The 11,955-nt window shown below is 43.7% G+C and overlaps 1 protein-coding gene across 5 annotated transcripts in view; it reads right to left on the bottom strand.

The window, feature by feature from the left end:
• ccdc18 (coiled-coil domain containing 18) overlaps window positions 1-11,955 on the bottom strand; it is a 39,667-nt gene that overhangs the window by 12,612 nt on the left and 15,100 nt on the right. For 4 of the 5 annotated variants that reach the window (XM_029704305.1, XM_029704304.1, XM_029704303.1 and 1 more), the window contains exons 17-25: window positions 7,165-7,307; window positions 4,848-5,011; window positions 4,433-4,646; window positions 2,794-2,893; window positions 2,526-2,642; window positions 1,823-1,891; window positions 1,284-1,424; window positions 1,003-1,140; window positions 326-538 (exon numbers count right to left, since the gene is read on the bottom strand). In XM_029704305.1, coding sequence (XP_029560165.1) covers window positions 326-538; window positions 1,003-1,140; window positions 1,284-1,424; window positions 1,823-1,891; window positions 2,526-2,642; window positions 2,794-2,893; window positions 4,433-4,646; window positions 4,848-5,011; window positions 7,165-7,307 — 1,299 coding nt within the window. The remainder of the gene's footprint in view (window positions 1-325; window positions 539-1,002; window positions 1,141-1,283; window positions 1,425-1,822; window positions 1,892-2,525; window positions 2,643-2,793; window positions 2,894-4,432; window positions 4,647-4,847; window positions 5,012-7,164; window positions 7,308-11,955) is intronic. The other variant, XM_029704307.1, reaches the window with a different exon arrangement.

Below are 11,955 nucleotides of genomic sequence, written 5' to 3'. Positions count from 1 at the left end.
GGTTACTGACAATGAGGTAAAACTATCAGCTAGGCCAATAGTTAATAACATCAAATGAAATAAAGGAGCGTCAGAAAAATTGAATTTTAAATCTAGGAACCAAAGTGTTGGTCAGTGTTTCCCAGGGGACCCTAATCACATTTGAATAACAGCTGCCCTGACTCCTTCACCAATTCTTAATACCTTATAGAATGAGACAATTATTTCCTCTCTAATAATGTCCCCCATCTTGGAGGAAAACAGCACAATGAAACTGGAGTATATGTTCATGACCAGTAGGGGGGGGGCACTTCACTAGCCCAGTCCCAGGCCTACTGTACTCTACCTTGATGAGCAGGGCCTCGCGGGCGCTCTGCAGGCTGGTCTGGGTGGCGTGGAACTGGGCCTGCAGGTGGGCCGCCTGGGCCCTGGTCTGCTCTAGCTGCAGCTGGCTCTGCTGCAGCCTGGAGGCCAGGTGTTCCTGGGAGCTCCGCAGGCTGCAGCTCATCTGCTCCGACACCTTCAGGAGCTGGCCCCGCGTCTGCTGCAGGGAGTAGAGCTGGGGGAGGGGCAACAGAGAAAGGGGGAAGGAGGAGAGGGAAGTTACAAGCGTGTATTGTAGGAACTTCAGCGGTTATTGCATGTGTGAAAGAACGGGTGATTAGGGAAATTACGAGAAACAAAGAAGTGAAAGAGGGACTGGGGAAGAGATTGATGAGGTGATATATACAGTAGTGCCCTCAAAAACTCAACTCTGGACCTCGAAGCCAGTTCCACTGCGTTTTTTCCCCCCCCATTGAGACACCAGGTGGGTGATACTAATTATCAGGTGGCAACAGAAAAACAGCAGGCTTCGGACCTCGTAGAACACCCCTGAAGTAGAGGATGACAGAAACGGAAGAACAGTGGAGAAAGAGGAAGATGGGAGTGTGCGTGAGAGGGAAAGAGACGGCCAAACGAACAGACAGATGGACAGAGAGGCTGTACTACATAGACCTCCACAGTTCTCGGGCCCTGTTGTACCTCCTTGCTGTGCTGTTCCCGCTCCTGCTCCAGCTCCTGCTGTAGGGAGGAGATGGTGACTTGCAGTCTGGCTTCCCCCTGGACCCAGCGGCCCTCCCTGGCAGACAGCTTCTCCTCTAGACTCCTCACCTGCGCCTCCTATATGAGACCCGACAACACAGTTAAGGTCATCATCTGGCCATAGAAGAATGAACAGAAATACCACAATTTGTTATTATGGATAAAGAGCAAGAATACATGGATTTATTGGGCATTTACAGACAACAAAATGAAGGTTTCACCTTTTCCCTGGCATGTTGAGTGATGCTGTCCAGCTCCTCGGTCAGGCTCTCGCAGCGATTCTGTGTGTCCCGCAGCTCTTGCGTTGTTCTCTGCAGCTCCTCACGACACACACGCAGGTTCTGGCCCTGTGCCAGAGAGTCCTGGAGCAAAAGGTCAAAGGTTAAATCAGACAGAGCCTAGACGGTCAGTCAGATTTATTTTTTTTATTTTTTTTACAGCATTTACTTTATGGATTACTCCAAATAGACATTAAGATTGTCCAGGGTTCATTATGTGGTTCATTCAAAAAGGTTCCCGGAAAGGGAACACTGAACAATGCATGATATTCCATTATGAGGTCATCGATCCAGAAACATCTTGCCAATTGCTATAGCTTCTAGGTTGAATGCTGTCGGTGGTATTTATTTAACTTCTCTGTTCAACCATCTCTCTCCCCCTCCATGAGAATAATGATACCATAAGTATTACCCATCTTTCCGTACATCAACTTAACCCTCTATCTATCAATAGATCCATTCATCGCCTCATCCCACCATACCTTCTCGGAATCCTCCTTCCCTTGTAGTTGTGCCTTTAGCAGGTCTAACCGTTCACTCAAAAACGCCACCTGGGGAGACAAAACATGAGGCGATAGTCTACTACAGTACTTCAGCTATAACGCTATAGCAGAATGGACAGTACTTCAGCTATAACGCTATAGCAGAATGGACAGTACTTCAGCTATAACGCTATAGCAGAATGGACAGTACTTCAGCTATAACGCTATAGCAGAATGGACTGTACTTCAGCTATAACAGAATGGACTGTACTTCAGCTATAACGCTATAGCAGAATGGACAGTACTTCAGCTATAACGCTATAGCAGAATGGACTGTACTTCAGCTATAACGCTATAGCAGAATGGACTGTACTTCAGCTATAACGCTATAGCAGAATGGACAGTACTTCAGCTATAACGCTATAGCAGAATGGACTGTAGTTCAGCTATAACGCTATAGCAGAATGGACTGTACTTCAGCTATAACGCTATAGCAGAATGGACTGTACTTCAGCTATAACGCTATAGCAGAATGGACTGTACTTCAGCTATAACGCTATAGCAGAATGGACAGTACTTCAGCTATAACGCTATAGCAGAATGGACAGTACTTGTAACGGGAATATGATTTTCCAGGGGCAACAAATTACCCCGAATTACACAGATGGAAGAATAGAGGTGTGTGTGTAATGGGGCCTTTTACCCGCTTGTCTCGGTCTTTGACCTCTCCCTCCCTCTGGTCCAGAGTCTGCTGTAGGGCCTGAACCTTCTTGTCCATCTCCACCTTATGGTCTCTGATGGCCACGTCCAACTGGCCCAGCTGAGGGAGAGGGAGACACGCATAAGGAGAGAAGCTCTGGATTTCTTAGCATTCCACCCATTAAAGACAAAGACCCTATTCATGTGGAATAAACCTCATATAGCACGCCATGAAATGAAATGTTTCCTCGGTTTAGTGTGTGTGTACGTACCAGCTGTGCTCTCTGCTGGAGCTCCCCCTGTCTCTCCTTCAATGCTGTGTCCATGTCCAACACCTCGTGGTTCCTCTCCTCCAACTCCCTCTGGCTTTCCCTGCAGCACACACACACACACACACAAACACAGGCAGTGAAATCACTGTACACCAGGGGCATGTTCTATTTCACACAGAAGATCTCAACAGCTGATCGCAGCTGTGTAGCGGGCATTTTGTTTCACACACACACACACACACACACACACACACACACACACACACACACACACAGGGGACTCAAAGGAAAACTACTTGAGACAGTAACGCAGAGATATTGTGTGTGTTTGCAAATCCCCTTGCATCCCAAATAACTACCCATTGTGTGGTCAAGACTAGTGATTCTGCGCCGTGCCTTGCTCAAACTGATCCCCTCAAACAGCCTTTTTTTTTTTTTAGGCCTTTACTTTTACATACATTTCTTGAATTATATTGCATCAGTGGTTGAGGTTCAGCACTGTAGCTGCTCAATAGGGTTTACAGATCAGGTGTTACTGTACCGGTTATATGTTTGAATGACAGTGAGAGATAATCCACTTGTAAAAAACTGTCAAAGCTTCACAATAATACCTAGCCATTACAGTCATCTGATTAGAACGTGCCCTTAGACAGCTTGTGACACTGTCATATTGGCTGGTGGCATGTTGAGTGTGGGACAATTGTGTATTTGACCAAGACGTTTACCAGAAATTAACTGGTTGGTATCAGAAGGAGGGTTTGAATCCATAGCAGACAGATACGAGTGATATTATAACTCCTGTTCTGTGGTCCTATGCACACAAAGAGATCATGTGTATAAAATTATTTCCGACTCATTTTATGAGTCCCGTGGGTGCTTGGTATCCGTGTGGGTCGTGTGTGTGTGTGCCACCAAAGCAACTGCTGTTTGTTCACTGACTGCGACAAAGCCTCAAAACAATGCACAATTTATTATAAAAATACATTTAAACAAAATAATATAGCATGATACATATTATGAATGCCTGAGGCTAGCTCAGCCAGAGGCTAACGACACATAGCTAGCCTATCCTCTTGAAACAGAGGCTTTCCCTCGATGATGAGCTCACATCAGGTTTTAGTGCAAAGAAAAGTTACGTTATTTAACATTGCAACTAATGCTCAACAAACACAAATGTGCACAGTACATCATATTTACTTAAACATTTACAGACATATATTACATAATATATTAACTAATTATATAATAAAAAGTGACAGTTAAAGACGAAAAAGGTCACCCAAAATCAATTACTCTTAAACCAGACCAAAGAACGTCTAAACACATGACTTTTGATTCAGTCTTCCCAAATCGCCCGTCAATGAGGTCTCAGACACAAATCCACAGCGCTAGACCGGTCAGTGGTTGCCATGGTTACACGGTCAATTGAAAGCGCGTGTGACTTCCAGCTGTGCGGGCGGCGCTTCTTCAATGATATGAATATCTTTACCTTCAAAACTGCTCTGCATTGAGTTTATTTTGTTTAGGAAGCATTTCCTAAAGATTTGAGGGGAGACGTGTTTTGTTCAGCAGAGCAACAAACGGACAACCCAGGTCAAGGCCCCTCCCCCTGTCGGGAGGTTGGCAGAGAGAGGCTCACCTGAGCTCGGCGGACAATTTCTCCAGTGATGTCTGTCGATCGTCTGCGCTGACCTGCGTGCGCTGTAACAGCTCTCTCAGCTCCTGTAGGTTCTCTAGGGTGTCGTGCATCTCACCGCGCACCCCCTGTAGCTGTCCCTCCAGAGTCTCCGCCCGCTGCACAGAGTTCCGCCTGTCCTCCTCGCAGCGGTGGAGCTTCTCCTCCAAGTCCACAACTGCAGGGGGGAGGAGGAGGGGAGAAAGGGCTTCCACGATGACTATAGATGTGGTAGAGAGGTCAGTGGAATGCAGACCGTGGGGGATATATACAGTCATCATGAAAAATGTAAATAAAATTGGCCCCAACTTTGATTGAATGAAGAATTGAAGAAAGACAGAAACTAAAATAATCACCAATCCCCCCTAGTGTGTCTTACCCGCGTCATTCTTCTTCTCCAGTAGGCCCTGGGTCTGCTGCAGGGTCTCCTCCATGCAGCTGAGCTGGGAGGACTTCATGCTGGCGTCCTTCCGCAGCCTTTGCAGCTCCTGCTCCATGGATGACAGCTCCCCACGACACCGATTCATCTCAGACGACAGCTGACTGGAATACACATGCGCACACAGCTAGCATACAAGTATCCTAACACGGATAAAATACATGTACAGTTACAGACATGCAGAGATTCACACCCTGCACTCACACACATCCTAGACACCCTCCATCTGGCGCCTACCGAACTGTGCACAAATGTGCCCCCATTAGGAATCCTCTCAGCAACCTAGACCACTGCACTACCAGCCAAAAAAAAAAATTGAGCCAACTCAGGTTCTATATGACTTGGACCGAACTAGAGTGCTAACGGAGTAACCTGAACTAGAGTGCTAACTGAGTAACCTGAACTAGAGTACTAACTGAGTAACCTGAACTAGAGTGCTAACCGAGTAACCTGAACTAGAGTGCTAACCGAGTAACCTGAACTAGAGTGCTAACTGAGTAACCTGAACTAGAGTACTAACTGAGTAACCTGAACTAGAGTACTAACTGAGTAACCTGAACTAGAGTGCTAACCGAGTAACCTGAACTAGAGTGCTAACCGAGTAACCTGAACTAGAGTGCTAACCGAGTAACCTGAACTAGAGTGCTAACCGAGTAACCTGAACTAGAGTGCTAACCGAGTAACCTGAACTAGAGTGCTAACCGAGTAACCTGAACTAGAGTGCTAACCGAGTAACCTGAACTAGAGTGCTAACCGAGTAACCTGAACTAGAGTGCTAACCAAGTAACCTGAACTAGAGTACTAACTAAGTAACCTGAACTAGAGTACTAACTGAGTAACCTGAACTAGAGTACTAACTGAGTAACCTGAACTAGAATACTAACTGAGTAACCTGAACAACAGTACTGAGTAACCTGAACTAGAGTACTAACTGAGTAACCTGAACAACAGTACTGAGTAACCTGAACTAGAGTACTAACTGAGTAACCTGAACTAGAGTACAAACTGAGTAACCTGAACAACAGTGCTACATGAGTAACCTGAACAACAGTACTAAGTAACCTGAACTACAGTACTAACTGAGTAACCTGAACAACAGTACTGAGTAACCTGAACTAGAGTACTAACTGAGTAACCTGAACTAGAGTACTAACTGAGTAACCTGAACAACAGTACTAACTGACTAACAACAAGTAGAATACTAACTGAGTAACAACAACTACAGTACTAAGTAACCTGAACTAGAGTACTAACTGAGTAACCTGAACTACAGTACTAACTGAGTAACCTGAACTAGAATACTAACTGAGTAACCTGAACTAGAATACTAACTGAGTAACCTGAACTAGAGTACTAACTGAGTAACAACTACCATACTAATTAAGTAACCTGAACTACAGTACTAACTGAGTAACCTGAACTAGAATACTAACTGCATAACTATAACTAGAGTACTGAGTAACCTGAACTAGAATACTAACTGAGTAACCAGAGTTAGAACTCTGAGTACGATCTCTGTATCGATCCTCCCTAAGTAGTGACTTAATAGACAAAGCAGTGTGCTTCCCTAGTCAAAGTGGTCCTCTATGCTTCGCTATGCTCCTTTATTGAGTGTTAAACTCTACCCTAAAATAAGCTCTCGCTCTAAGGAGAATGCTTCAGAGTGTAGCGGTGAATATATACCCCCTATATATACCCCCTGACAAAGGGAGGAAGGAGCGTGTGGTGTGTGTGTGTGTGGGGGGGGGGGAGAGATGGGACACACGCAATAAACCCCCTGGTTGTGGAGGCACTAGAGTCATGGGACAGTCTTATTCTGTCAGCACTATGCCGATGGGAACATTTCTCTCCTCCTCGCTCTCTTTCTGCTATAGGGCAGGAGCTGCTCGGTCTGGCCTGAACTCCAACAACTCCCACTGACCAACAGAGAACAGTTGCAATATACATACCGAGAGGATTTTGTGAGGTCTTATCTTAAGGTAATACAAAGTTAGTATGATATGGATCAATGTGGCGCTATAGCTTGAAGGTTACTTTAAACAATCTTTTCATGGCTCAGATATGATAAAATGTGTTTGTTTTGGGGGTAAGCAAAACAAATAAGCATATTTGAAAGGCTTCATTAACGAATCAGACGTTAGTGCAATGTCTGAATTGAATTACATTTAGTGAATTGTTTGACTGAAGCATTCTATATCAAACTAAGCAATGACAAATGCTTAATTGGAATGCATACAAATCTACTGTCTAGTCTTACGTGACAGAGCCAGAGAGCTGTGCAGCCTGTCGCCTCTTCTCCTGCACCTCCTTGTCAGCCTCCTGCACCTCCTTCTCTCTCCTCCTCAGCTCCTCCTCCAGAGACAAGCGCGCCCGCTCCAGCTCCTGCTCCAACGCAGACACCTGGCAACAAATATCATTCATATTATACAGCACCAGTCAAAAGTTTGGACACACCAACTCATTCAAGGGTTTTCCTTTCTTTTTACTATTTTCTACATTGCAGAATAATAGAGAAGACATCACAACTATGAAATAACACATATGGAATAAGTAGTAACCAAAAAAAGTGTTAAAGAAATCAAAATATATTTTATATTTTTGAATCTTCAAAGTAGCCACTCTTTGCTTTGATGACAGCTTTGCACACTCTTGGCATTCTAATCAGTAAAGTTGGAGACTTATACAGTTGAAGTCAGACGTTTACATACACCTTAGCCAAATACATTTAAACTCAGTTTCACAGTTCCTGACATTTAATCCTAGTAAAGATTCCCCGTATGTCAGGTAGGATCACCAGTTTATTTTAAGAATGTGAAATGTCAGAATAATAGTAGAGAGAATTATTTATTTCAGTTTTTATTTCTTTCATCACATCCCCAGCGGGTCAGAAGTTTACATACACTCAATTAGTATTTGGTAGCATTGCCTTTAAATTGTTTAACTTGGGTCAAACGTTTCGGGTAGCCTTCCACAAGCTTCCCACAATAAGTTGGATGAATTTTGGCACATTCTTCCTGACAGAAATGGTGTAACTGAGTCAGGTTTGTAGGCCTCCTTGCTCGCACACGCTTTTTCAGTTCTGCCCACACATTTTCTATGGGATTGAGGTCAGGGCTTTGTGATGGCCACTCCAATACCTTGACTTTGTTGTACTTAAGCCATTTTGCCACAACTTTGGAAGTATGCTTGGGGTTATCATCCATTTGGAAGACCCATTTGCGTCCAAGCTTTAACTTCCTGACTGATGTCTTGAGATTTTACTTCAATATATCCACAATTTTCCTACCTCATGATGGCATCTATTTTATGAAGTGCACCAGTCCCTACTGCAGCAAAGCACCCCCACAACTTGATGCTGCCACCTCCATGCTTCACAGTTGGGATGGTGTTCTTCCGCTTGCAAGCCTCCCCCTTTTTCCTCCAAACATAACGATGGTCATTATGACCAAACAGTTCTATTTTTGTTTCATCAGACCAGAGAACATTTTCCAAAAAGTACGATCTTTGTCCCCATGTGCAGTTGCAAACCGTAGTCTGGCTTTTTTAATGGAGGTTTTGGAGCAGTGGCTTCTTCCTTGCTGAGTGGCCTTCTTTCTGGTGATGTCGATATAGGACTCGTTTTACTGTGGATATAGATACTTTTGTACCCGTTACCTGCAGCATCTTCACAAGGTCCTTTGCTGTTGTTCTGGGATTGATTTGCACTTTTCGCACCAAAGTGTTTCATCTCTAGGAGACAAAATGCGTCTCCTTCCTGAGTGGTATGACGGCTGCGTGGTCCCATGGTGTTTATGATTGCATACTACTGTTTGGACAGATGAACGTGGTACCTTCAGGCGTTTGGAAATTGCTCCCAAGGATCAACCAGACTTGTGGAGGTCTACATTTTTTTGTGAGGACTTGGCTGATTTCTTTTGATTTTCCCATGATGTCAAGCAAATAGGCACTGAGTTTGAAGGTAGGCCTTGAAATACATCTACAGGTACACCTCCAATTGACTCAAATGATGTCAATTATCCTATCAGAAGCTTCGAAAGCCATGACATAATTTTCTGTCATTTTCCAAGCTGTTTAAAGGCACAGTCAACTTAGTGAATGTAAACTTCTGACCCACTGGAATTCTGATATAGTGAATTATAAGTTAAATAATCTGTTTTTAAACAATTGTTGGAGAAATTACTTTTGTCATGCACAAAGTAGATATCCTATCTGACTTGCCAAAACTATAGTTTGTTAACAAGACATCTGTGGAGTGGTTGAAAAACAAGTTAATGACTCCAACCTAAGTGTATGTAAACTTCCAACTTCAACTGTATCTCCCTCACTAACTTTAAGCGTCAGCTGTCAGAGCAGCTTACCGATCACTGCAGCTGTACACAGCCCATCTGTAAATAGCCCATCCAACCAACTACCTACCTCATCCCCATACTACCTACCATATCCCCATAAGCCTCCTGTAGGGACGGGGGCTGGGATTATACTTTTTTTTATAAAATATAGGCCAAAACACACATCACAACAAGAGAGACACCACAACACTACATAAAGAGAGACCTAAGACAACAACATAGCAAGGCAGCACACATGAAAACACAGCATGGTAGCAACACAAAATGGCAGCAGCACAATACATGGTACAAATACCATTGGGCACAAACAGCACAAAGGGCAAGAAGGTAGAGACAACAATACATCAAACAAGGCAGCCACAACTGTCAGTAAGTGTCCATGATTGAGTCTGAATGAAGAGATGGATATAAAACTGTCCAGTTTGAGTGTTTGTTGCAGCTCATTCCAGTCGCTAGCTGCAGCGAACTGAAAAGACAAGCCACCCAGGGACGTGTGCGCTTTGGGGACCTTTAACAGAATGTGACTGGTAGAACGGGTGTTGTATGTGGAGGATGAGGGCTGCAGTAGATATCTCAGATAGGGGGGAGTGAGGCCTAATAAATAAGAATCAACCAGTGGGTCTTGAGACAGGAATACTGAGATGACCAGTTTACAGAGGAGTATAGAGTGCAGTGATGTGTCCTATAAGGCGCATTGGTGGCAAATCTGATAGCCGAATGGTAAAGGACATCTAGCCGCTCGAGAGCACCCTTACCTACCGATCTATGAATTATACCTCCGTAATCTAGCATGGGTAGGATGGTCATCTGAATCAGGGTTAGTTTGGCAGCTGGGGTGAAAGAGGAGTGATTACGATAGAGGAAACCAAGACTAGATTTAACTTTAGCCTGCAGCTTTGATATGTGCTAGAGAAGGACAGTGTACTACTCCCAAGTACTTGTATGAGGTGACTACCTCAAGCTCTAAACCCTCAGAGGTAGTAATCACACCGATGTGGAGAGGGGCATTCTTATTAACAAACTACATGACCTTTGCTTTGGAGGTGTTCAGAACAAGGTTAAGGGCAGAGAAAGCTTTTTGGACACTAAGAAAGCTTTGTTGTAGAGCATTTAACACAAAATCCAGGGAGGGGCCAGCTGAGTATAAGACTGCATCATCTGCATATAAATGGTTGAGAGAGCTTCCTACTGCCTGAGCTATATTGCTGAAGTATATATTGAGAATAGCGTGGGGCGTTGGATCAAGCCTTGGGGTACTCCCTCGATGACAGGCAGTGGCTGAGACAGCAGATGTTCTGACTTTATACACTGCACTCTTTGAGAGAGGTAGTTAGCAAACCAGGCCAAAGACCCCTCTGAGACACCAATATACCTGAGAAGCGGCAGGTAGCCTAGTGGTTAGAGCGTTGGGCCAGTAACCGAAAGGCTGACAAGGTAAAAATCTTCCCTTTCCTTAGCTGGCCCACAAGAATGGAATGGTCTACCGTATCAAAAGCTTTGGCCAAGTCAATAAAAATAGCAGCACAACATTGTTTAGAATCAAGGGCAACTGTGACATCATTGAGGACCTATAAGGTTGCAGTGACACATCCATAACCTGAGCGGAAAACAGATTGCGTACCCGAGAGAATACTATAGATGTCAATAATCAACTGACTGGCTTTCTTTACAAGTTTTTCCAACCCTTTTGATAAACAGGGCAAAATAGGAATTAGTCTAGTTAGGATCAGCTTGATCTCCCCTTTAAATAAAGGATGCACCGTGGCTGCCTTCCAAGCAATGGGAACCTCCCCAGAGAGGAGAGACCGGTTAAAAAGGTCAGCGATATGCTTGGAGATGATAGGGGCATCAACCTTAAAGAAGAAAGGGAGCTCCTTTAGCACCTTCGGACTCCATGACCGCCTGCAGGGAGACATTTTGTAGCGTGGCAGGGGAAAAGATGGAAGAAGCATCAGGGATAGTCGCATTAGAAGGGGTGGGAGATGAGGAAACATTGGACTTTGCCTTGATTACATTATTTGATCTGTCATTCTCTTTCCTAGAAAGAGAGAAGAAATGAGAGAAGGGAGAGTGAGACTGTCTGACCAAAAATAGTCAAAGATTAAGTTACATAGAGGAAGTTGATGATAAATCAGGAACTGTCCATGAGAATGAAGAAGAACGACAGGGTGCATACTTTGAAGAATCTCAAATATATTTTGATTTGTTTAACACTTTTTTGGTTACTACATGATTCCATGTGTTATTTCATAGTTTTGATGTCTCAACAAATATTCTACAATGTAGAAATAGTACAAATGAAGAAAAACCCTTGAATGAGTAGGTGTTCTAAAACTTTTGACAGGTAGTGAGTGAGTGTGTGTGTGTGTGTGTGTGTGTGTGTGTGTGTGTGTGTGTGTGTGTGTGCATGTATGTGTGTGTGTGTGTGTGTGTGTGTATGTATGTATGTATGTATACACCATATTCATATTCCATTAGTAATACCATGTTTGTTTAAGCACTATCCTGAACATAGGCTACAAATACTGTAATACTAACTAGTTTTACATAAAATTGCATTTATACCTCTGTATAATGGTTTTTCTTAAGGTAAAATATCCACTTAAATTATTGACCTTAAAACAAATGGAAGACTTGATGATAACCTAGTTGACAAAAGGTTTACACAGAAAGCATGTTGCCTGTGGGAAATTCAGCTC

This window comes from Salmo trutta, chromosome 21 (genome assembly GCF_901001165.1).
Source record: "Salmo trutta chromosome 21, fSalTru1.1, whole genome shotgun sequence".
In the NCBI taxonomy this organism is placed as follows: Eukaryota; Metazoa; Chordata; class Actinopteri; order Salmoniformes; family Salmonidae; genus Salmo; species Salmo trutta.
This window is presented reverse-complemented; position numbering and strand designations above follow the sequence as displayed.